At 39.4% G+C, this 27,311-nt stretch overlaps 1 protein-coding gene across 1 annotated transcript in view; it reads right to left on the bottom strand.

Annotated features, from left to right (window-relative positions):
- Positions 1–5,231: 5,231 nt before the first annotated feature.
- Positions 5,232–27,311, bottom strand: part of LOC117763549 (copine-8-like) — a 62,411-nt gene continuing 40,331 nt past the window's right edge. The window contains exons 8-20 of the mRNA XM_034588757.1: positions 25,759–25,862; positions 24,943–25,047; positions 23,052–23,093; positions 22,166–22,241; positions 20,069–20,125; positions 19,167–19,228; positions 18,850–18,896; positions 17,019–17,200; positions 12,692–12,819; positions 9,923–10,025; positions 7,991–8,048; positions 7,102–7,175; positions 5,232–5,957 (exon numbers count right to left, since the gene is read on the bottom strand). Coding sequence (XP_034444648.1) covers positions 5,745–5,957; positions 7,102–7,175; positions 7,991–8,048; positions 9,923–10,025; positions 12,692–12,819; positions 17,019–17,200; positions 18,850–18,896; positions 19,167–19,228; positions 20,069–20,125; positions 22,166–22,241; positions 23,052–23,093; positions 24,943–25,047; positions 25,759–25,862 — 1,251 coding nt within the window. The 3' untranslated portion in view covers positions 5,232–5,744. The remainder of the gene's footprint in view (positions 5,958–7,101; positions 7,176–7,990; positions 8,049–9,922; positions 10,026–12,691; positions 12,820–17,018; positions 17,201–18,849; positions 18,897–19,166; positions 19,229–20,068; positions 20,126–22,165; positions 22,242–23,051; positions 23,094–24,942; positions 25,048–25,758; positions 25,863–27,311) is intronic.

Raw genomic sequence — 27,311 nt, 5'->3', positions numbered from 1 at the left:
ATATGTGCTATCTGTTTTCGGGTCCAAGCTGTGGTAGCAGTGTGCTCTCTTGCTGTAATCGTGGATCTCAGATGGTGGAATCAAAGTTTGTCTTTTGCTGGGGTATGCTAACATTAGCTAGCTTACTTGGGCAGTACAGAAGCAAAAACTGTGTGAATGAGTCATGTCAGGTGAGTTCCTGCTAGGCTAGGATTTCTTCAATTTTTTTTTACCGTAATTGATGCCTTGTTGTTTGTTTGTGACCTGAGGATTTGGACCCTGATATGGATATTACATCTTGTGTGTCATCACACTTAACAAGCTGATTACCTAAGCCAAGGAGTTAATGTTTTTATTGATGTTTGAATGTCTGTCTGTTCACAGGGTAGGGGCCATAAAGGGCCTTTTGGAGCGGATTCAATTAAGGGATGGATCCTGGAATTCATTTTTTGCTTTCATTATTCTTGGAAGATGAAGCTTTTTCCCCCACATTTCTGTGAATTTCAAGAAATAATACAGTAATGATGTTTAAGGGGACTGTTGGGCTTCGGTGGAAGAAGAATTTGGTCTACTGACTGCCATTCTAGTTTTTAATATTACTCTCGTACTTTTAAAAGTGATGACAACAAAAACTATCTGGTACGTGAGCTAAGCAGCCAAACAGGGTTATATTAGAAAATAACAACTGTTAATTTTTGTTATCTTCATTTATTGAACCCGTATTAAATAGCCCAACTGTGCAAAACAAGCATAGTGTAAACCTTCTTCTGAACAGCGTCCCAACCGTGGTCGGGAGCCCAGTGGAGACTAACGTTCTGCTCCACAGGGCCGAAGTCAGCTGACTTCAGAGCTAACGCCCTCACTCTTTTTCCTCAGCAGGTGGCAAGCAAGACGCTGAAGCCCGGCATGGGTCCCGAGGAGTAGCTTTTATTTACTCACAGCTTAACTGCATTATCACCACGCACACAGCATACGCCTACTGCTATTCCTCAAAGGAGCTACGCATCTCATGTAACAATAGTTTGATTATTTCCATGTCAGCTGCATGGATAATCAGTGTGGACCTGTTTTTTATTTATTTAATCCATCATCAAGTCAGCTGTAAGCATTAAAGCTTTGACCATAGGGGCCTTTTTTAAAACAAATCACAACACTAATATCTGTTTTGATAAAGGACCTTTTGATTTAAAAATTACCATGAATTTAGATTATATATCTGCTACCATTGTTGTAAACTGTAGGTATGTGAGAAAGGAAAGCGGGAGAAACCTCCGTAACTAATGGGGGCCGGTCTTGGGTTAGTTGGGTCCATTATCTCAGCTTTGTCGTGCTTTTGGTGGATCCTCATCCAGGAGAATTTACTTTTTTAAAATGTTCTCAACATTTGATTATTACTACTATTGTCACTCATGATCTACTGCAGTTCCAACAAAATAGATTCATGTGTATTATGATTGTCTATCAGTATGTGTATTATGTGCTATTTTACATGTAAACATTCTCCAGGATTCAACATGCAAATTCAGACTCCTTGGCAGGGAGTTTTGTTTTGGCCCCTTTTCTACGTTTATAGTGTATAATAAAAGGCTGAGAAACCCTGAATGCAAAGGTACTGACATTTATATAAACACCACGTAAGTTTATCACTAAAACCACAGTAGACAAGCAAGAAACCCTTAATCTTCACTCAACCCTCACCTTGTTATGTAAGTGTCATGCATGTTTCATATACAAATACATGTACTGGATGCACAGTATATATGAGAGTGTGGGTGACATCTTGTCGTGATAAATAAATGAAAGGCCCTGCCTTGTGTTTAAGGAGTCACAGAGTTACAGCTGTTTGCTGCGAGTCAACTTTCCAGAAAACCTACTAGAGTATATACAGAATATATATATATATATATATTTACATAGCCATATAAAAAGACTGTTCCTGCCTGATCTGCTTCAGTCTGGTGTTGCTCCAGTCTGAAGTCAGACTTGAGACCAGTGCTACATTGTGCCACCCGACATCCCCGCTGCTGTACGGGGTCCCCACAATTATACAACAATACACAAGAGTACAAAATCTATCAGACCAGTTCACCCCACACTGAGGGACCCTATTCAGTCAAACTGAATAAATCAGCTTTTCTGGGTTAAGTCTCAGCCAACTGAGTGATGCTACACTTCACAATATGTCCAATTTGGCAGACGAATGTTGCTACAGAGTGTGTTTGATCACCAGGTCTACTTTAAAACATCTTGCCCACATTATTATCTAACCAGTCACATACAAAAATACAGGCCTGTCGTTCATGATTTAAATATGAATAACGTATGTATAAACACGAATAAGGCCTGTTAGTCATGATTTAAATATGATTACAGGCCTCCGTATAAAATGTAATACTTATATCAGCAGTTAAGAAGCAGCATCACACATACAGTATATGAGCAATACACAAAAAAGGCCAAAATTTGGACAGTGTATAAATACCTATGAAAATGTTTGACAAGCAGTTTAAAGTAGACATTTAACTGAAGCAAGTATATGATGATTTAGAGGCGTGAGTTTAGAAAAATGTTGTAAAACGTGACTGAATAGGGCCCAAAAAAGTTCTGATAAGATCTACAGTTTTTGTAGCACACAGATACACAGTCAAATGTATAAACGCAGTTCCTCACATATTTTCATGAGGTGAAAAGGGCCTCTGGATACAACGGCTGTCGCTTGATAGGAAATGATTTGTGCTTTTGAGTCATACTAAAGTTGTCATGTACACTTTGCTGGGCAATACAGCAGGGCTGCATTCGAGCTTCACCCTGAAACGTGGCTAAAAGTGACAGTGCAGTTACTTGCTTGAGATTAAAGTGTGATTTTATATATGTTTTAATGAAAACTCCACAGAAAACTGAGGCTTTAATCACCAAATACTGAATCTGTAAAAACTATGTAGGTCCTTGGACAGCAGCTGTGTTCAGCTGAGATTAAGAACAATTCCATTGTTACAGGTTTTAAGATCAACAACTTTCAAAAACTTTTTGCAACCAATCAACATAAGGAAGTATCGTTGAGAGTTGCTGACAAAAACTATGTTAGCAACTAACAGAAACTGTGCATTTAGCCTTTCGTGATACATTTTATTGAAACAAGTGAGTAGAAGTACGTTACACTGCAGGGTAGATATAAGAAACTCTGCAGTCATTATGAAATGGCATTATAACTATGTAAAAAGCTGGCATTGCCTGAATGGGGTATATACAGTGCATATGCAGGGTATGCATTGCTCCTCTGATGGTTTTCATTATACTTTCTTTTACAATGAAATTGTATTGCCATTAACTTAATAATCACTTTTACACAAAAGAGATTTCTTTTACACATCTGACGTATTCATGTTAGCAGGATATGTTATGGTGCTTTACGGATCAGTCAACATGGATTTTAGTCCACACAGAAGCTGGTGGTTGCTAGGAGCCATGAACTCAAAGCCCATGAAACTCAAGTATGTTAACATAAAATATTCAACAACAAACTTAAATGGAAGCTCTGCATGATGATGTTTCTATTTGTTCATGTGCAGCTGTGTGGACTTAAACCACACGTCTCCAATTCTGTGGTTATTTTTCTAGTGAAGTAATGGGACAGGAAGGGGACATCCTTTAATACCACTGTGAGGCAAGCTTCAATTCTGGCTTCCAACGTAACTCTATCTGTGTACGCCATCTTCCCTACACTCAGCTGAACATCTTCATAACAGCTAACTAACTAAACATCGTACAAATTCACTGAACCAAAATTGTGAAAATAGAATGCTCATCAAATATCATCAAAACTTGGTTTAATGCAGAAAATAATTTTAAATATAAATGTTTCCACAAAGAATAAAGGGATCTTTGCCATTTTGTATCTTTGCCTTGAGAATGTCGCTGCACAGGTTTGTGCTGGCGTGCTGATTGTTCGTATTGATAGACATTTTTGCAGGATTATGCGCAAAAACTTTTCTTAGGATATCATAAGAACTGTTGTAATTAAACTGGAGACACAGACCTGACCCTTAATTGTCTATTTTAATATTACAGGATTATTCATTGCTTCATTACGCTCCTACAGACATCTGACAGGTTAGACTGGTTATATTTCCTTTTTAAAAATGAATCTGATTAATTAATTAAATTAATTTGAATGGCTACAAAAAAGGGGATAAGCCAGTGTTTGAAAAGGAGAACATTGCCGCTGGAGTTTGTTGTAACTGTTGTGAGTCGAAGGGAAGGACAGCTGCTGTCATAATCAGATTTGACAGAAGTTTTCTGTGGAGTTTACCATGAAGGACATGGTTAGCTACATGCTATTAAACATTAGGGACTACTGATTATTATTGGCTTCAACTATTAGTCACAATGCTGTTTGAAAACATGGAGCTAAAACCTTGCTCACAGTCATTAATTGGATCTTTATCTTAGAAGAAAAATAATCTTTGCATTGTGTTCTGTAGGTTCACTGATGTTCAGTGCACATAGCAACAGTGCGATGCTACCACTGGGGTGTGAGTCACCTGATCTGAACCGAAGTGCTGTAATTCTCTGCCTGCAGTTTGGCAAATGTTTTGTGGATACAGTGTGAACGTGTGAACTCTACAGACTTATAAAAAATCACAGACACACCAACACTTTGTCATCAAATCAAATGTTTTTGGCAATACTAAACAAAGTGAGGTAGAGAGACGTAAAACCAAACAAAATAAATGCTACAGTACTAAATACGATGTCATTTCATGAAAATAAAGAGACACAGTCAGGTTCGGTAGTGAGATGTGAGTGTGTTTTTGACTTCTGGGCTTGGAGATCCACGTTTCCAGAACCCAGGGACGAGACCGTACCTGTTTATGTTATCTGGTAAGGCTGGTTCAAGTCCCTGCTGCATTTGATTTGACCAGAATCCCAGGGAGCACAGCTTCCTTTTGAGTCAAGGCAGGTGGACGGGGCAGAAGGTAGGAGCGTGGGAAGATTTCAGGCGGGTGATGGGTTTGTTCTTAATGGAACATGGCAGCGGTGGTGGTGGGGGGTTTGTGTGGGAGGGACAAAGCCCTGAGTGCAGGACAACAGTGCATGCTTATCTTAAACTAGCACATGCTCCATTTATCAAAAAGAAAAAAAAATACACACTGTCAAGAAGAATGTGGCACCAGGGCCTAAACATTATTGTACAAATTCACAACCTTCAGTTTTCTGCAACCGAAAAATAGGAATCTGAAAGGTTTTCACATTAAACGGTAAAAAGTTCTTCCTGAAAAATCTCTCCTTTCTAGACCTCGATTTTGTAAACATTTACATATCAGAGAAAGACATGATTTTGTGACAGAGGAAGTGGAAATAGAAACAGCAAAAAGATGAAAAGTGTTTCGAAAAGGAGACTCCGACAGTTTGGACCCTTTCAGTCTGACGGCTGCAAGTGGTCAGTTACGGTTCTGTTCAGTTCATTGTGGTGCAGTTAGGTGACACCCTCCCCCTCTACCTCCACCACGACCCTTCAGAAACCGCACCTTCTTCCAGCAAGGGAAAAGTCCCTCCTTCTAAAAGTGGAAGCTAGTGTCCCACTCATGGTTATCTGCGTCACCACTGGCGGCCAAACGTTCCCGAAAGTGCAACATGAGAGAGCAGGCGAGGTTCGCCACATGCTCAAAAAGCTTCCGGTGAAGAGCAAGAAGAGGAAGAAGCAGAGAAGAAGTAGTAGAGACCAACGAAGTTGGCTGGCTGGCGTTGGAGTGAGGCTTCAGCTTTTAAATTCGGCTTACCCGTCTGGTGAGAAGGGGGTGGATAGCTGGTGGCGGACAGGTGGTGTAAGGAGGTGGCAAGGGCCCGGGTTTGATGCCTCTGGTCCTCATGTAGGACAGGAACTGGTCGGGGATTTCAGCGAGCACTTCTTTAGCCAGCCGAGCCATACTGAGGATGTGATTTCCTCGCCGGTCAATGTAGTCTCTGAAAGGAACAAACTGAGGGGAGGAAAGGAGACCAGAGGAGGAAAGATCTGTGAAGGTTCTCAGTCATCCAGGTCATGGCTCATTATGTTTCTAGTAAACGTTTCACCACATCAACAGGCTTCTTTATTTCTCCCTTTTGGATGAGAGATGAAACATTTTCAAGAAACACAAACAAGTTCAGTTATATGTACACGTGAAACAAGAAGAAGAGGGAAGCAAGAAAAATAGATTCACTTTAAACATGGCATTAAAATCCGTCCTGAGTGATCCAATCAGCACCAAGTACAGTCTATATATACAGTCTATGGAGTGAACGCACCCAAATACATCCTGAATGCATCCTGAGATCCATCAGTCAGACCACTTGTGATTTGTTTGTGGCAACACTATCAACACAAACCACAACATAATGACTCAAATTGGTCAAATCTTTCTACAAAGCAGAGCTGCTCCAGATTCATTTAGCCGCTCCTGACTCCTCTCTCTCGCTACTTCTCTCACACTCGCTTGTGCAGACACACACAGACAAAAACACAGTGATGTCGGACACATTTGAAATGTCAGACTGAGTAAAAACAACATCATTTGGGCTTCATGAACACAAATGACAGTCGTGATTATTTGCATTTAGAGCAGGGAAATGAGATCTGATCACATTGGTCACATGAGACACATTCTGGATGCATTTTAATGTCCGTGTGCAGAAAAGTACTTAAAGTTATCCACTTTTGATTGGATCTCTCCTGATGGATGTTAATACCAGGTCTGAACAGGGCCATAGAAGAAGAAAACAAGGGGAGGAGAGGAAAGTAGAGCAGAGGAGCAAAAATAAGGAGGATACAAGGAGAGGAGGGAAGAGAAGAGAAGAGGAAGCAAAGAAAGGAGAGGACTAGAGAAGAAGATATGTAAAATAGCAGTTGAGAGAAGGTGAGAGAGGAGAACAGAATGAAAAGGACACATGAAAAAAAAGGGGGATGTAGTTTGTGGAAGTGATTCAGAGGGAAGGAGAGATAAATGGCAGACTGAGAACAAGAGCACAGCAGGTCATACACCATGACCTTTTCTCATTCATCATAAATCCAACATTTCTCTGGAAACACTGTGCTGAGCTCTCAGCTTCACAGCCCCTCAGCCCCTCAGCCGTGTCTGTCTGTACCTGAACAATGTCCCTCTCTGCATATCGTCCTTGGGAAGAGATCCTCTCCTCATCTCCGTCCAGCTCGATCATTTCTGAGGAGGGAAGCACATCCATCACACCCTGTCAGGAGACTACAACCGCCACTGCGGCAGCCACGGCGAGCAAACATGACACGCAGTTTGTGCGATATAATCTGCTGAAGCCATTAGCGTGCCACTGGGGCTACATTGCCTCAGAGTGTTGACAAAGCCAAACGCGACGTGAGTACACAGAGTTTGAGTCGATGAGTGTGAAGCCATCGTTCCAAGTTGCACACAGGGGAAACATAGGGAAGACATGCAAGAATATGTGTAAGCAGAGTCAGCGATGTGCACCATAGGGACATAATGCGACCATGCACACTGACTTCACAGCCATGATAATTGTTGAATCTTGTTGACTTTGCAGGCTAATTGCTCATCGTGAGTGAGCTTGGTTTTACAGAGGACTGCTCTGTGAATGTTAAACATGAATGCCTTTGCAACAACACAGCAGAAGAGGTGAGGGCCGTGGCTGCTGTTGCTTTTACAAACAGAAAAAAAGAAAACACACCACCTCTGGTCTGACAAATGAGAATTTTACCATCGACTTAAGCTGAGATTCTGGAGGGAAAATTAAGGGGAAGGAGAATGGAGGGGAGAAGAAAAGAGGATCTGCACAAGGAAGAGCTGAACCATGTGGGAGGCGAGATAGGAAGTGGAATGAATGCAAAGGATTACAGCATGCAAATAAACACACACACACACACACACACACACACACACACACACACACACACACACACACACACACACACACACACACACACACACACACACACACACACACAAAGCCATGCAAACGTATATATGCTCTTCACCCAGCTTACCATCAAATTCTGCTGGCCCAACCCCGACTATTATAATTGACATGGGCAGAGATGCGGCCTACAAAGGGTGGAAAGAGACAGAATATGAGAATCAAAAGCAGGGAAGAAGCAGCGCTCATTCTTTTCACTATTCGCAATCTTTAACACAGCAGGCCGTCAGTGAAATACCCCGACGAATTACTAACAGTAAGTTCACAGTCCGTACATCCGAAGCTCAATGGAAAAAATGTACTCCCATTGTTAAGACAGATGAGTTCATCCAGTTCCTTCTGGACTCTGCAGCCACTTTCATAAAGCCTCTCGTCCCACCAGTTCTGGAGTTTCTAATTTCATGCATCTACAACTTTGTCTAAACCTCTCAAAAGCTTGACAGCTTAAAAATTACTCCCATTTACATCTTCCTCTGCCCTGTGCTGCAGCCCCACTCCCACTATATTGTTTATTAAATCTTAGCTGAGCAGGACAGCAAAGTACAGTTTGAGTGATGAATGATGGATGGTTTTTCCAGTGTTTCATAACTTCCTGTAGTTATTAGATGAACGCCCAAATTGCCTGAGCTATGAGGGGCATGGCTCCTCCGCGGGCCAGTAAATAATTACTCTCAAATCTTACTTTACAATAACATTACATCACATGGGGGGGGACTGGGGGTGAGGCGATGCAGAGCAGTGAGTGCAAGCAACCAAGGCTCCAAATATATGAGCTCACCCAAAATCATTACACACATTAACTCTGATCACTCTAATTACAAAGCAAAATTATTAGAGTGCAGCACGGTTGGTGGGCGCATTGGGGTTGTGTGTGTGTGTGTGTGTGTGTGTGTGTGTGTGTGTGTGTGTGTGTGTGTGTGTGTGTGTTAGGGGGGTGATGGGTGGGGAAGTGACCAGGTCGATGTCTCTCTCCCCTCACTCCTCTCATTAGTGATGATAATAAATGAGAGAAAGACACCTGATGGACTGCTTCTCATATTCTCTCTTTCATATTGCCTGTTTGTTTGTTTATTGGGATTTCCATTTCTGAGTTTAATCATTGCTGGACCTCCAAGGGCCCTCACACGTTTGACAGTAAATTAACCGCATGAATAAAAGCAAACAATGCAAGGACTGCTGCTGCCCATGATAAATTTAATTTAATTGGGCAATCCACTGTATGCTTACTGGTTAAGATGTTGTGGAATCTGTCTTTGCTTATTTCAGATGGATGCTGTTGTCATTTTACTGCCAACCTGAGAACCCATAGGTGCGTTGCTCTTCAAATTAATTGTGGTCAGATGCATTGTATGTGCATTGTTATCTTGAGGCTGGTGCAAACATATCTGGCTGTTAAAGGGAATGGAAGACGGCACTCTTATTGGTTTATTGCATGTTCTGAACCATGCATCCAGCACAACCATTGGTTCCAGCGCTCCCACCCTCCACGGCTTTAAATCAACCACCTGTGTGGGACTCTGAAGACATTAAGCTCATGAACTCACAACAAGAGTGGGACAATTTCACTTGTCAACACTTCACCTGGTATTCTAAAATGCTTTTGATAGACTTGATGCACAAAAAATCATAGAGCAGAGGAGAAATCACACAAGCACAGAAGCAGTGTGAAGGCGAGGAGAACAGCTGAACCTGGAGCACAGAAAATCCATCCAAGCAACAAAACATCTGAGTGCAAGCGCAGTCTGAGCACAAGCAGAGGCTATTTCAATGCAAGCACAGGGTTTGGAGTGAGACATCTCAAAATGTCCTGCTCTCAAGCTGAAAGACAACGCTCTTTAAGAAAGATAAGATAGGGGGAAAATAACTAAATGCACTTGCTCCCTGTGCCTCAGAACAAAAACTTAAATCATCAAAATAGATCTCAAAGTTTACTTCTTTAAACCTGAAGCTCAAACAATAAAATATACACAGATAGAGTTTAAATGTGATTCTGGTACTGTACATTGACTATAGACTCCTTGGTCTGTGCCATGTCCGTGATCACACCGTCAGAGATGATGAGCAGGATGAAGTACTGTGAGCCGTCCATCACTGCTGATGCATACCTGGCATAGAGAGAGAGAGATGTCAGAGGACTAACGAGCAAAAATAAAACACTGACACAAGGCTACATAACTAGTTAGTTAATTAGCTTTTGTCTTCTAGGCTAACATCTATAAGTATATATTTAAGGGAGAACTCCAGTGACCAGATTGCTTGTTACTACAGAGCCTGTGAAATCTGTTGTATAATGTCCTTGTGGCTCTGGGGAAGCTTTCTACAGATGGAGTGGCTCCAGTTGTAACTCGTCATAAAGTCACCAGTCAACAGTCAGTCTGGGTTAGAATCTGGATACAAGGTTTAAAAGATAGGAAAGGTCCAACCAGAAGGGTGTGTTTGAAGCTCAGCCCAGACTAGAGACCAGTCAGTATACTACAGAGTCTCTCCACTGCTGCAACTACTTTAATCTTTTGTTCCTCATCAGTCTTGCTCATGTCCATCAACTAATCCAAAGTACAATATTAAAATGCTGACTTGAACGTACCTCTGTCTCAAATCTCACTAATCGCTTAAGTAATTATTAATATTAGGCTGTTATCCCTCAGAGATGAATACAATTCTGACCAAGATGGACCATATTGAGAACAAATGGTCCAATAACAATGTGTGTGTCAGTTCTTTGTCCAAAATAATGTATGTTATGGAAAATGTTCGATGACATTTTCCAGTTCTTGGATGCATATATTATTTTGAAAAGTTTTTTGCATTTAAAGCACAAAGTAAAATATTTTAAATAACGTATAATTTAATTTAAGTACAATAAATCTCATGGAGAAAATCCTAATACTGCGAAAAAACTATTACAGGATAAACATAATCATGATCTAATAAAATACAGTATGGTTTATGCTTTAAATAGACTTACTGAGAAACCTTGGTACATCTTTGAGCTTTACACTAACACATACAGCTCCTTTCTGTGACATAAACCAGGGTAAAATGTTTGAGCTGATGTCAATATTTGGGGTAAATGTTAAATAATATGGTGTCACTTTTTAAAATGTTTTTTTTGTGATGCATTCCTGGGTTTTAGTCAGATGCTCCACAGGCGTGAGTGTGGTACCATGCACCTACTCTCAGGCTGAGTGGGCGGACAGCACTCAGAGAGATAGAGCGGATTGAAAGTCGATGATGAAAGGTGGGAAAAGTGCTTGTTACATTCACTCTGTATGATCAGGTGACGAGATCTGGCGATAGGGAATGTCAGGTGGAAGTCAGAAAATACTGCACTACATAACACTACATAGGTTTTTATCAGTGGCTAAAATTGTCCATGGAGTCTCGTCTGGAAGTGTATATTATTCTCTTTGAATATTTAAAACAGCAGGAGAGCAGCTTCTTGCATTTATAATTTGTGGCTCCAATAAAAGATTAACTACACTGAGCCATATGTCATGTTAATCAGGTTTAGTTATTTAAAACTGGAGGAAAGATTTTCCACTTGTGTCTATAAGAATGTATTGACTACGTTTACACGGATATTAACCTGATTGTGAAAACAATCAAAATAAAAGTATAACAGCATTGTCTAATTACCTTAACCTAAATAAAGTCACACTGTCAGAAGGTGTGCAGGTGGACCCAAAATGCAGAAGCAAGCAAAATACCAAAAAGTGTCCTTTTAATAAGGGAAATATAAAACCACAAAAGACAAGATACAAAAACAAACAAAGTCCTAAAAACTAGATTAACAGAAACAGAAAAAAACACTGGAAACCAGAAAAGACACCAACAAGGCTAAATTGAAAAAAACATAGAAACACTATGAACGAGATGACACTGAAAACATGATAAGCAAAATACTATGATGAGCTGAACGACGACGAACTGACAAAGACAAAGGGAAGCACAGAGACTTATATACACAATGGAGGGAGGGATAAGAGAACAAAGGGGAAACACATTAAGAACAGGTGCAGACGATCACAATGGCAGGAAATAGTCAAAAGCAGGAAATAAAGTTACAGACACACAAGAAACATAATTTAAAAAATAAAACTGGAAGCGGATTACTAACATGTAATCAGGAACGGGAATGGAATATTCTATTAGCAAATAATTGAAGTAATGTCTTTTCTAATAAGTTCAATAGTCAGAATATAGATTTCAATGTAAACATAGTCTATACGAATGTATTGACTGATGTGAAATGGTAGGAGGTTTGACAATCACTGTTATTCACAAAATGTTTTATTTAATTTTCAAAAATTTTTTAGACAGAGTTTTTCATTACTTCATGTAAGTTCATTAGTCATCATGCAGACTGGTCATCTTCTAAAACATCATTCATGATCCAACTCACCGCAGTAAATGTTGCTTCCTCTCAGATGACATAACATATTAGCATATTTATCTAAATCTCCACAATTGCTTCCCATATCATTTTACACACACACACACACACACACAGACACACACACACACACACACACACACAACCACAATTTCAGCAAATCGACTGACTTACAGGAGTTTCAGCTGCACAACTATACATTTTGAAGTGCCGTACTTGAGGACAGTTGTTTGTGTGTGTGTGTGTGTGTGTGTGTGTGTGTGTGTGTGTGTGTGTGTGTGTGTGTGTGTGTGTGTGTGTGTGTGTGTTTGCGTGTGTGTGTTTGCGTGTGTCTGCCTACATGTTCCTGATCACTGGCTGTGATTATAGTGGACCTACCTGGCCACATGGTTAATAACAGGGGAGAAGTGGGTGGGTCCGTAGAGTCGCACAGATTTGAGACTCTGGTAATAGGCCTCCATTACCCCCTCAATACCATTGCAGTAGGGGTTTTGTGGATTACCATTCTGCACAGAAACAAGAAGACAAAGCTACTGATAAGCAAACATTAGAATTATTTTCATTAATATATTTTATACGCATATTTCAGTTTTAACGTGATCTAAATTCATGACGGCCATCATTTTGCAACTGTATTTAAGTATATAAATATCTAATGATGTGGATGCTGGATGTGTAAGCTTAAAAAAAGGTTATTTTAGGATCATTTTAAATCTCCTGCATGTTGTTGTGTGATAATCCCTGTGTCAGTAGAGGCTAGACATAGTATTTGCATCTAATTTCAACAGCTGCTGCAACACATTTCTAGTATTTTTGTTGACAAGAAGCTTGACAAATGTTCTAATTTCTTTGTGTGAAGTTGTTGACATTTAAAAGATATTTCAGAAACTCCTCAAACACAAACTTCATGTACAAAGATGATGCTGCTCGTCTGTGTCTTTTTCTCTCATGTGTTTATAATGATTTCAGCCAAACAATATTGAGAAAAATGTGTAAAATACTGTATCTTCAAGGGAAATTAGAATAACTTGCTTACATTACATCTCTATGGTACACCTGAGACCCACACACATTTGTACAACTATATAAAGTTAAAATTTAATTAAACATAGTTTTGTTATTTAGAGACAGTGCGGCAAAAACGAATAATACAGCAGCATCACCCCGAAGGAGAAAATGATAAAGTATTAGTAGATTTTATATCCCTTTATGGGAAAAAGGATGGGATGGAATTTAATTTTATCGGCATGTTTTGGCTGCAAATTGCAGGATAACAGGATTACATACACTCTCTGAGACATCAAAAATGTCCTCCCCAGGGCCAAAACATCAATAACACTTGAATGTTATCAAAAAATATTACCTAGTGTAAGAGGCACTGGAAGGCTGCAAGCCCGAAAGGATACACAATCCAATCTTATATTAAATATATAAAACATATTTTAGGGAAATGTCGACAGTTTAATTCTCCTGTTTCAGGATTTCAGTAAAGAATATCCCGAGGCGAGCCATTTCACATTTTAACTCAGCATGAGGAATGGAGAGCAGGAGAGGCATTCTGGTACAATCCAACGGGTGATATGCAATCTGTCTGAACGAGAGGCTACAATTGGAAAAAGGTGTGATGATAATTTGTCTTAGAATGAGGTTTAGGAGAAGTTCACCAACTCCTGGCTTCTGAAGTAAATTCTCATTTTAAGAACCAAAGTTGTTGTGGTGTTTTTGTTTCTCTGCAGATCCCAAAACCTTTGAAAAGTATTAAAATTGATCTCTGCTTGACTAGGTTTAATAAAAGAAAAAGGAAACAGTACATTATATTGTGCCATATGTTTGGGCTTTGTAATTATCTCAGTAAGAAACCATCTTGACTGACTGTGCTTGGCTGGCCTCGAGTACGAACAACGCACATGAGACTCCTTTGCTTTGTAAATAGAGCTTGCATAATTACAGATGATACAGATTCAGGGGTGGCCTCATCCCGCTGTGACTACACAGCTGTATTCGTCCTCTTTAGGAGCTGACTAAGTTAAATCCTTAATGGTTACATTAATGCATACAGTATGTGCCTTGTTCTGGGCTTTGGTGCCTCGGGGAGGCTGTTACCCAACATTGAGCAGCTGTAATGGCTTTAAACGCCTCTGGAGCAACATCTGAAAATGACAGCAGAGCAAGGAGAGGATAATGGGTGGCTGAGGAAAGGTCAGGACGTCCAGAGACCCACAGTGCTTGACGGATGCCGAAGTGTCCTTGGGCAAGATACTGAACCCCAAGTGCTGCACGTAGATGCACTGTATGAATGTGTGTGTGAATGTAAAACTGTAGTGTAAAGCAATTTGAGTGGTCATCAAGACTAGAAAAGCTCTATATAAATACAAACCATTTACCATAAACATCGGCAAAGTGGGAAAGATGAATTGAAGGAGGATGAGAGAATGAAAAAGGACCAGTGGGTAGACTTTTGAGGGATGTATTGGCAGAAGTTACAAATAATATTCACAGTTGTGTTTTCATGAGCGTACGATCAACTGAAATTAAGAATTGTTGTCTTTTTAGGCTACAGTAGATTAAAGTGTTGAAGTAAGGGGTATTCAGCTGGTTGAACACTAGTAGTTTAAAGAGGTACAAGTTGAATGCTGAAAATGCAGACTCGGATACCACAGATTATTAATGCTTAATGGGGACAAGTGGATGATTTTCATATGTCTGAGCTGCAAAACAACACTCACATATTCAAGAAGAAACCACAAATTGTCACTCCAGAAGAGCTTTCACTGGCAGCTTAGAGCAAAAATGAATAAATAGATGTGAAGTGTTGCGACGGCTAAAATGACTTGTTTACAGCCATAAACTAAACAGCTCATTTGGCTTTCATCAGCAGTGTGTGCAGGCTGGTTGGCGGATTGTATTCCTGTTTTTGGACAACAGCATCCACCACCCACCAATAGACTGTTGCCTGTAATTGGTCCTGTGTGTATGAGACAAACAAGGTTTGTTGCAGGCTGTGTGTTTTTCAGTTTTACTTACTGAGTTTTTACATCGTTAGAGTAAAACTTTGTGTTATCTGGGCTCTCACTCTGATGGGCATGAAAGATATAAAAAAATGTATTGTCTTCTGCCATGTTCTTATCTTAATGTTAAGAACAACTTTTAACATGAGCCGTCCTGCTTCATTACACAATAAAAAACATCCAAGATTCATAAAAAACATCACATATTAAAAATATAAAATCCCCAAGGGGAACACAAGAAGGAAGTTTGTAACTCATTCAATTTAAAAGGTGCATAGTAACTGAAACCAGTTCTGCCAAGATCGGTGCGTACATGAGGGATGTCTGAGGCTAAGTGGTTACTTGATCGTGTGCTGTATGTACTGGTTTTAAATGAGATAAGAGAGGTTGGGTAGTTTGGAAGTTTTAACAGCAGAGCTTTATAGATGAACAACATGAGATGTCTCTTCTTGTTTGTATTGAAGTCCATCCAACCGAGCGATACAGAGAACAACGATGTGCACGGAATCTGTCATTTGTGATGAATATATATCAAATAAAACATTATCTTTGATGCCCCCACAATACAAACCTACATTTCCAAAATGTTCATGTTTCCCAGAGGATAAAACCAACACAAACAAAAAAACAACACTGTTGATTTTTCCCTGTATCCATTATCAAATAACTCCACATCAACTAAATGAATCATTCAATTCAATCATTTTTCCAGTTCTTTGGTTTAGGACCAAATACCTGTAAAAGCCTCATTTTACTTTGTGTTTAGTGTTTATTAGCATGGTAACATCACAAAGCTTAAATATTTGAACATGTTACAGTTCAAGCCTCAAAGGACAGATTTTATTATTATTCATATTTTTTAAATGTTTTTGAGGGTTGTGGGGGGAACAGGAGCCAACCCTGGACAGTTAGCCAATATATTACAGGGCCAGCATACAGAGACACAGAACCATTCACGCTCACATTCAAACCTATGGATAGTTTAAAGTCTCAGATAACTGAAATCTGCATGTCATGGGACTGTGGGAGTAAAGACCTCGGTCAAGCTTGGATTCAAAGCATGAACCTTCTTGCTGTGAGGCGACAGTGTTAACAACTGTACCCCAATGCTGCCACACTAGATGTTATTATTATCATTATTACTATTACACAGAGTAACTCATCACCATAGGCTCCGCATAAGCCAGCATCTTACAAAACGCAGCTTTCATTTTTCTGATGACTGCGAAAAGACTTCAACCCAGAATTGCCACTGGCAATTTTGCTTTAATTTGTATTCTATTACCTCCATTATTCATCCCTTTGAGAAAGTTGTCATCTTTGTTTGCACAAGAAACACAATGCTGCCTTCTTGTTTTGTGCCATGAAGGAAAAATATTTTCATGTTGTAAATCGAACCAGCAACTTTCTGCTAAACTGACCAAGAGGCTCTCAATGTAAAAACTAATGAGGAGGTAGAGTTCTCTAATGTTTGGCTTTATTTGGTGATGGTAATTATGTGTAAATTACATAAATGAAAAATAAATTATAATTTTTGTATGTTTTGTAAAAGGGAGATGGATACTCAAATGAATGAAAGTGTTTTTTAACAGTGTTCATATGTACCTTAAATAAAAAGATGGACGAATAAATGGATGACAGATTGGAAGGCTGGATGTTTGGATGAAGCAAATGATGAAATAAAGCTGTTTCCTCACCAGGGCAAACTCATGTGAGACCCGTCCGTCTGGTGGAAGCTTGGCACCAAAGCCCAGTGCAGGAAACATCTTGTCACTGTCGTAGTCCTGGATGATCTCTCCGACCGCCCGCAGCGCCATGGCGTAGTTGTTCAGCTGGTACGGGCTCATGTAATGGAGTGAGGTGGGCTGGGACGGGTTGCCTGGGACCCAAATGATTAAACACAATACAACACACCTCAGCATCAATCTGTAATTTTGCCAGCTCCCCTCTGGGGCTGTGAGTCATATTAAAATAAAAAGGAGAGCAGGGGGTGGAAAGAGGTTAAAAAGCCGACCAGAGTTTGAGTAACACAATTATTTCCCTGTGGCACAGCTGCACTGGAGGCAGAAATAACCTCAGTGGTTGCCTTAATCCTCAGTGGTTGGAGTGAGGAGCCACAGTTTTACATTATGTAGCCGCTGTTGCAATTAAACTACCACACTAATGGGATGGTGCTGCTCCAGTGATCTGCTGACCTTTCAGGATCTTCTCTCTACTGCTCATGAATGAAATGAAATCAGTGTGATTACACAGAAATAATGCAGAGCTATCGATTTTTATTTTTATTTTTATTTTTGCAGAAAAAGGTTTTCCTGTCCATAAGGTGAGAAACTGCTTTTGATGATTTCAAATACAACAAAGGCATAAAACATTTTTTATGAAAATTAAAATTTCAGCTTCAATAGTCTTTCCTTTATTTTTCTCACCAAAACAGATGGAGAACAGATCAAATAAATGCATGAAAGTACACCTAAAAAACTGGGAACACAATGGATAATGACATTCAAAGAAAAGTCTGGTGTTGTAGGTTTTTTTGTTATTGCCATCAAACATTATGTCAAAATCAAAATGTACAATGTTTTAGTTCATCATTAAATATGTTCCCACTTCCCATATACTCCCACTGAGGCACTCAGCCCAGAGTCTATTCTGTTTATTAGATGATGTAGAGATTTTAAATTGGTCATAAATATATATTTTCTAGGGCTTATTAATTTCATAAAAGTTTTAAGCATGCTTCACTGAAACAGGGGAACAGTAAAAAGCTTATGTTGGGGTCTATTTTCAGCAGCAGATTTACACACTTTTGGTGTGCTAATTGGTGTTTATGGTAGCAGGACGGTCTATGTGGAAGTGTAAATAAACTACAGCAATGGGGCAATTGGATCCCAACCTCCATAATGGTAAAGCATATGGAAGGATGTTGGTTTTGGTCTTTTTCTGGCCTTATCCTTAATTATATAAACTGTAGTGACCTCTTTGTGCAATGTTATGAAATGACACAACTTGTGTTAGTAGTTTAAATAAAAAATGAGAAACTGGAGAATTTTACCCATCACTAAAACAAAAAACAGAAGTATTGTGTATATATGCTTGGAGGATAAGTACGTTATTTTTAAATCTGAGCCCTATTTTTTCCATGTTTTGGGTCTTAATTATTAATGAGAACAAATTGGTTTAATATTGAGCATAAATGCTACTAGCAACCGTGAAGCAGCTGCAAACTACTGTCTGAATTGCAATTATAAACACTGAGGCACATAGTGTACAAACTGTGGTCAATAAATCTGATCAAACTTAGCCATGAAGTTTAAATCTATATATGATGTTCAAATAATTGTCCAACCTTTTGCTGCTTTGCCCTTTTTGTCTTTCTAATAAAAAAGCAAAGTGTCATAAGAATAAGTCAATGAAAATGGACTCATAAGTAATGAGTCAAGAGCTCACATCACATCAAGATCCGAAGTTTGAGTTGTTGGACACACTTAATGAATTACACTGATAAGAGCAAAGCTTAAACACACTTACCATTTGATGCTGTGAAATCAATTGCCACTGTGAAATTAATCTGAGTCCTACAAGAGAAAATAAATCAATCATTCCAGGAATCCTGAATCACTCTAGATTATACCACAGCATGTTTCAAAGCATGCAGCAGCGAGCAATTAGGCAGCGGGCTATCGGCAGCAGTCGCTCTTAATATTGGAGCTCAGAGATAAACACTGTGCAGTAATTCTCTAAACTGAGTCTACACTGTATTTTAACTGCAACTGGATTCAATGATAAGAGTGATGCCGGTGCTGAAGCTTTAAAGAATCACATGATGCCTGTTGTTGCGAACTTACCCGCCTCTGATGTAGTCCAGGAAGGAGAGTTCGGTGTCCACCAGGCAGGACAGGAGGGTGACCTGCCAACCACACAAGAGAAGGAGTCACTTTAACATGTAGCTCCTGATTCTCAGATTGTTAGATACCTTGTTAAGTTTCTTCAGCTAGCTGTGTCTTTTTTACTTTGACTACTTGTTCATTAGTGAAAAAGGCTACCCCTCTCCTCTCTATAAAGCCACTGGCTACAAACTTGTATTAATGGGCTACAGCAATAAATTAACTTTAACTTAATGACGTTCACTTCATTGCAGCTGGTTCCTCAAACTGCAGAGCCACAATTACTCCCAGAATAACGCTCAGTAGAGCGCACCATCACCAAGGCCGACAGGCCACTCAAGAAACCACATTCAAATTCACTCATCTAGATTTTGTTTTGAATCTGCAACAAATCGCACACACTTACAAATATCAATCCCCTAAACATGCCTAATTATTTTCATCATGATTCACAATAAACTATAATCAAAACGAAAACGTTGAAAAACGTAATGTTAAAGAAAGTGAATTAAATTTGTGGAAATTGAATGCGCTCTTCCTTGGCTGATGCCCCACCCCTCCACAAAATGGCATGGTAATCAGGGTATTATTTTTCTTAATTCTACCAACGAACAAACAAACAAACAAACAAACACATAAACTTGACCTGATTGTAAATAAAATATGCAACACAGACTCAAACGCATGCATGTCTATGAGTCTTGTAAGTTTATCTAATACAACTCGTTCCCCTGACACTGTCTTCTATCTGAAGTCACGTTAACTCTGAATAGCCACTTTAAACTTTGCAAAAGGCATCAAGTGTAAGTGCAGCATTAGTGTAACGGTGCAAAAACATCAGCGAGCAGAGAGAACAAACTCACCGTTCCTGAGTTTTGGTACTTTTTCTTCTTCTTTCCCTTTTTCTTTGGATTAAGCACCTGTGGAGATAACACACACTTAGTCAATACCGTGTAATGAGTTGGCGCAGATAACATTTATCGCCACATTAATTAGAAGACTAGATTTATTTATTTTCTCTCTTCACAATTTATATCTAAACTACTAATCTATTCTTTCATAATGTGCGTCCTGGTAACTGGAATAATCCGACTGCAGAGAATCCAGCACAGAGCTGATTAGAAAAAAGGCAGAGACAAGATGGGAGTGAGAACAAGCTGATTCAAGCCACACTTCATAAGCACCTTTACTGACTCCTGCCTGTCAGTGATTTATGGTCTGCTCAGACACCACTGCTGAAGATGTTCATGGACCAGTGAGTGAAGTGCACTTCAAGGAAGGGAAGAATCTTGTTAATTAATCATAAGAGCCACTATATAATCACTGGTGTACTCCTCCATGTCAGTGTGCATATAGTGTGTGTGAATCACAATATTAACCAGGAGGAACTGCTGAATAAGAATGAGGAGGTGATGTGTCCCACTGGAGAAAACCCCCTCTCAAATGAGGTCAAACCAGCTCACCCTGCAGAAGCATCTGGAAAATGTGGACTCCAAATTAAATTGGAGCCCATCAACTACCAAGCCTATCAGCATGTTGACATTCCAACCCTCGATTACACAGTATTCATTACTTCATTATTACAAAGGGAAGTCGGTGCTCATGGGTCCATCCACACCACTCTTCAAACTTAGGTTTCATTTTGATCTAGTGTAAAGTATCATGACTGTATCGTTCACAGTTGTGATGCTATGACAAAATCAGACAGGCAGACAGACAGAAAGTATTGAAAGCACTCAAATCTCAAACTCAGCTACAGTAGGTGTCTCCAGGGCCACATTCTGCCATGACGACACTGTCAAGGCATTCCTGGGATATTGAGTTTATGAGAATGGGATTGACAGACTCTCATTTTAAATGACCAGATCCAGTTTGTAAAGCAGTGGATCAGCGCTGATGTTTATTTGTCCAAACAGAGAAAACACAGAATTCACTGAAATAATAAGGCAGGCCTGCTAATATGTTTGTTGTGTGTGTGTGTGTGTGTGTGTGTGTGTGTGTGTGTGTGTGTGTGTGTGTGTGAATGGAAATTTAAGAATGTGCATTTGTAATATTCCAGAAGCAATATCACACAATAAGAAATAAACACCTATTTAGACAAAAGTTGAAAATAACATTTGCTTCAAAAAACATATCTGCATCCAGATGTAACAACCAGGTTTGTTTGTTCGGTAAGTAAAGGTTTGGCAAAGATTCACTTCTCACACAAAGTTAATTGTGACCATATCTGGCTCATCCCATTCCTACCTGTGTCTCTGGAGCCAGTTGAGTTTATGCTTGCCAAAGTCTGTCACTCATTTTAATACAAACTGTTTTGAGCTTGTTTGGTTGTTGTTGTTTTTGTCCATTCATATTCAATTCGAACAGTCTCAACCAATTTTTTAACAATTTCCACACATCTTAACAACTGAACAGCTTTAACAGCTCCTCTTGTATCCCACCCCCACTTGTATGGTTCAGTGAGAGAAGTGAGCCCAAGCTTGTCTTGTCAGGATTTTAAAGTCTGGGCAGGATTGGTTGAATTTTGTTTAGCATTGCTGCTTTTAACAATCGCCACAGTGTCGTTACATATGAGACATATTGTTTTTGAACTGCCCGTCAGACGAATGGGAAATTTAAGACAGTCTAGTCTTGATTGAAAACACTGCTTTCATTGTCTACTTTTCTCTATTTAGAGCATGTGACTGTCTACTATTCTTCCTCCTCATCTGTGACGTCTTCCCTCAATCACTGGCAGAATGCTGATTGGAATTACCAGCTTTGTTTAGCTGAGCGTGACGTGAGATGATTGGTCTGAGTTTCCAGGGCTGTTAGACCAGTACCGTAAAGGCTAGAAAAGGCGCTTTGTCAAAATTTTAGGATTAGTCCTCTGGTCTACAGAAATTCTTATATTAATGGAAGAGTAAGTGAGTATGTGAGAGTGTACAGGTGTGTGTGTTTGGGAGAGAGAAGAAACTCACCTCATAGATGTGGAACTGTGACTGGCTTCTGGACATTTCTCTGTAGCTGGTGCTGAACTCGCCGATAAAGTCGTGGCTGTAAAACGAACACAGTCACATTTCCACCCATGTTAATACTGTAGTGAAGCAGCTTCAGAAAATGCTAAGAACCCATCAAAATTTATTAAAAAGACTTGCTCAAGTATCACAGACTTCATTAATTTCTTTTTCATTGTCTGTTAAGTGTTGCAAGCTCCTTGGTTACCGGAGGCGTGGGCACTGCTTCTAATTTTTCATAATTTCATGGAGATAATCAGTACACTTAGAATCATGGTCAGGAATTAATGGGAGCTCGGGGGAAATGTCCTTGAAATGTCAAAAACTGCCTGGGAAATTAACAATGAAGGGGCAAACTGTGTAAATTCCCTCGCTTCAAAAGATAAGCACTATATTTATCCCCGGCAGACTGTATGAAGTTATCTGCAGGAGGGACTGCTCAGGCAGTTTTAACAGTTAATGTGTATTTACAGAAGTATGGTGAGTTGTCACACGTAGGACTCTGTGGTGATATCTTTCTACAGTATCCACTCTAACTGAGAGACTTATATTATCAGGGCAGTCCTTATTTTCAAGGGGGTGTACATTATTAGTTTCCTAAGGAGAAAAGGTCTCTTTAATTTTTAATGTAGAAAATTAAAAGGTAATAGTCTGGTTTCCACAGTATAAATCTCATAGGTAATTAACACATTTACTTTGCCACGGGGCCTTATTGCATATGCATGAGGGATACCTTTCACAGCAGGATGTCAGTGACACGATAATAACTACACAGATACAGACGGATAGAGCATCATATCATACAATGAAGTCATTTCATAACACAAAAGAAAGAGCATTGTTCCCTCACCCTCCATCTCTGTCCCAGTCATACACCTCCACCTTGATGCTCCTGCAGTGAAAGAGGAAGAGAGAGGGAAATCCTATTAAAAAACCAATTAGCATCACTGATTTACAGTGTTTCTGCATAAAAGGCTGGTAACTGGTCCATGGAAGGCTGAGGTCCTAAGTGGATGAGCCTATGTAACGCAGAATGTTTTTTCTTCTTAAACTTACTTATCAGTATACCTAGGTGGAAGGCGAATAAAAAAAGAATTGTAAAAAGATAAACATATATATAGGAACCACTCAGACAGTGCATCCCACCACGGCTGGCCAGTCTTTTAAATCTGTATCATGACTAGAGATATTGAACCACACAGTGGATGGCGGTAATGCACCTTGACGTTGGTTGCCACCCACCAATAAACCAAACGAAGAGACAGGTCCTATGTCACAAAGGTGTGTTTATAACCTGGGAGTGCTTATGTCATTTGAGAACTGGTTGTGTGATGGTTAAAGTACTGCGCAGGTTCAATATAGGAGTACATTCATTAAATTAACTTTAACTATATCAAAAGACACATTTTGCCATAGAGGAAAGGGACAGAGGCTTCCATGTGTGTCCATGGTAATAATGTGCTTTCTTTCTATCAATGTGTTCTCAGAGGCCCTACTTGCACCTGGGTATTCACATGAATAGTAACATGTCAGAACCTAAATCCAACATGACATGAACAGGTAATTAACCGGTGGCAATGGCTTGTCACATTTATGGATAATATGTGGTGGCTAAGAGATCGGCTTAAATAAACACACGCAAACAAAACAATCATCAATTTGAAAACACATGTTCTGCAAATACACATAACACAACAAAGTATAAGCCCTGCTGAAATTTGTATCTAAGATATAATCTTAATCATGCCATCACAATGTTAAAACTAGAATGGCACTCAGCACACCTCCACCAACTCTGACACCTACTCTGTGTATGAAAGGTGCTTCATAAATAAAATGACCTTGCCTTTTATCACCATATTGCACTGACATATGTTGCATCAGATAAACATACCATGTACACAGAATTTATTTTACAAACTGCAGGCAATTAGGCAAAATATCAATTCACTGATAGAGTTTAAAGGAATACTTTTTGACATACTGTGAATACAAATCAACCTCCTAAAAATTTATTTTTGATTCACTAAATCTGGACCATTATCCTGGATTTGCACAAAATTTCCCCATCATAGATGTTTGGACTCTACAGATGTCTGATCATTTTCATAAAGATCTCTGCATTATTTCTTGAGAAATTCAAAAGCAATTTTAAGGAAAGTGAAAAAAATAAAAACTTTTCTGCAACAAAATGAAATTCTTCCCTGACCCATACCACATCCTTTCACCAGGTTTCATGGAAATACGTAAGTAGTTCGTGTGTAATGATGCTAACAAACACACTAATCAAAACACAGATGAAAACATAACACCTCTGATGAGTAGCCAACTTCATTAACTTCAGATGTCACAGACCTCTTGTCTTTGTGCTTGCAGCATGTGATGCCAAATGAAGTTGTTTTCTCTTTATGTGTTTTGTTAAGTTGCATTGAGCTCTCTCTGCCACAGTAATATTGGGACTATGAGCTACATTAGATGGTTAGAACCTCAGGAACAGCAATCTGTCCATTTAGGAAGCACAAGTGATTGTGAATCTATTTCACCGGCTTTTGTGCAAATGAAAGTGACATCACGTGCAGTGGATATCAAATATTATAGTCAAACGGCTGTTTCACTTGGATCCTCGTGCACTTTTCAAACTCTGCTGTAAAAATATTGTTCTCCTATGTCTGTCCTTTGTAAGAATAATTTAGAAGTTTGACTGTGAACATTGTCAGTAAAGTGTTTCTCTCTCACTGTACCTGTCATAGTCTCCGTTACACAGCGCCCTGACAGGGATTTTAAAAGCCTGCCACACTGGATCCAGATTGTTCTTCACCACCTCTGTTTTGTGGCAGATGGTATACCTGTAAGACAACACAACATTGTTAACAGATGACAAATCTACCTCGAAGGTAAAAACAAAAGCCTTTGTGCCCCTCGTCTCTTCGTAACAAAGGGGAGTGTTTCGTTAGAAGTATTTCATTTACTTCATCCGCTGCTGAAATACCTTATTTCCCATTCTTTTTTATACAGTAACCAGTGTGGCTCCTTGTTGCTGCAGCGTGCTGCTGTTATGCCCCGGGGCTGAACATTTAGGCTGCATCAGTAAATACCCAGCTGCACAAAGAGAGAATGTGCTAAGTGCGAGATGCTGAAGTCGACTTGAATAAAAGCATCTGCAGGGCAAAGAAACTGTGACCCTCACACACTGTTTTCACTTAACTCCATCTTATCCATCTTTTTCTCCCTTTATTTCCCTCTTGTCAACGCTGTCCTGTTATCTCTGCTCATCCCTCCCTTTGCTGCTTTCTCCGGTTGACGGCTGGATGGCATAAGTCACATACTGTATACAACAGCGAGCATTACGTAACCCCACATAGGCAGTTTAGACCTTATATCCTGTGTATGAGAGCTTTTTGGAGCATGAAAAATTACTCTCAGTGTCTATATTCATTTCAGGCATCTTTACATTCTGTGTGTGTGCGCTTTTGTGCGTAAAACTGAGATAGCTGCTTTTGTAAATTGAGAAAATGGATGTCCGCAGATACCACGTGGGATGTGGCACGTCAACTTACGATCCGTCTTCGTTGCTGCGGTAGAAGACAAGGAAAGGATCAGATTTCCCAAAAAAGTCTTTCTTGTCCAGCTTGTTGCCACAAAACTGCAGCATCACCGACTCCTGAAAAGGAGAAATGGAGGAAAAAATGTTGTACTGCATATAAATTGTAAGGTTTACAAAGACTCTCTAGTTGTGTTTGTTCTATCTATATTTCTGTTTTATCACCTAAATGCAGCACTGGCTCTATTTCAGTACTGCATCAATATTAATGAAAAAGGAAATAACACATTGTGTTTGTGTGAATCTGGATCTTTTCATCACTGAGTTCTGGGGGCTGAAATTAATATATGATCTTTATCTGCCCCAAAAAAGGGAAACTAGAGGACTGAGTCGAGATTATCAGCCTTAATTCCACTCTCTAACATGCTTGTACATTATTACCATGATATCATATTAAATCTATAATTTATGATGTTCAGGGGTTATTTTTCAATTAAGTGATGTAAATAATTTTGCAAGTGTTCTAGTTCCTAATGAGGCCATTTCTTTTCTTTCCCTGTGGGTCTTTGGAATGCGCCCAGAAAAATGGATGTGAGCTTGTTTCATTTGGCCGTAGTGTGTTTTTGGAGAAAACAAAACTGAAAGAGGAACAAAATCAAATTGGTCAAATTCTCTGACGGCTGTAAAACATTCTGGTATATTGTCTACTGTCAGAAAAGAAATGGGCATTTCTGCCTCTTTTATAGTGGTTTTGATGCAAAATGACACGTCGCGACATTTGTTCTTTGATTTTGAAGGAATGAAAACAAAATATGTTGTGATACATGAATAAATATTTTCTGTTTGAGGGTTTGACCTCAGAAAAAACACTCTACTATCACACTCAGAAGAAATATCTTGTGAAGACATGTATCTACATTTAACAAAAAGATATTTTATAGTGTTTTTCTAAAAGTTTTTTCTTAACTTAGAGAGAAAGAAGGTTTCAAGTCACAGTCTGGCTCAGCACAAAGTTCAATTGAAGATCTAACTACAGTGTCCAACAGGTTTGAACAGAAGACCACTCCTCTTGAACTGGGTCAAAGTAAAAAAAGACTCTAAACAAACTGGAGCCAATACTAGTTACATATACAATACTAGAGACAAAAAAGCCTATATAAAAATGTTAAACATAAGTTTATTAGATAATAATAGTTTACTCTTAAAATGCTCCTGGTTGACCATAAACCCCTGTGAGCATTCAATATAAGTTGTTTTCAAATTGTATTTTGGTGAATTTCTGTTTAAATTCATATTACTTCCTGGTGTGGGACGCCGGCCAAATGGATGTGAATGGGGGCCCTATACTTTTGGGGCTGCTCTTTAGTTGGTTGTTGCAGATTGTCCATGGGATGCAGCTCTTTGCTCCACGGACACTTCCACTTCTATTTACAACGAATAGGTATTGATTTATATTTTAATCTAATGTGATTGGTCGACCCTCGACGTCGTCTCAGGTCCATCCGCCGTCACTGAGTTACGTCTGCTGCGAGCAGACCGGCAAAGATATGACGACTTCAAGTGGAACTG

The sequence above is a fragment of the Hippoglossus hippoglossus genome, chromosome 6 (genome assembly GCF_009819705.1).
Source record: "Hippoglossus hippoglossus isolate fHipHip1 chromosome 6, fHipHip1.pri, whole genome shotgun sequence".
In the NCBI taxonomy this organism is placed as follows: domain Eukaryota; kingdom Metazoa; phylum Chordata; class Actinopteri; order Pleuronectiformes; family Pleuronectidae; genus Hippoglossus; species Hippoglossus hippoglossus.
Note: the sequence above shows the minus strand (reverse complement) of the source record. Positions and strands in the feature narration are given on the sequence as shown.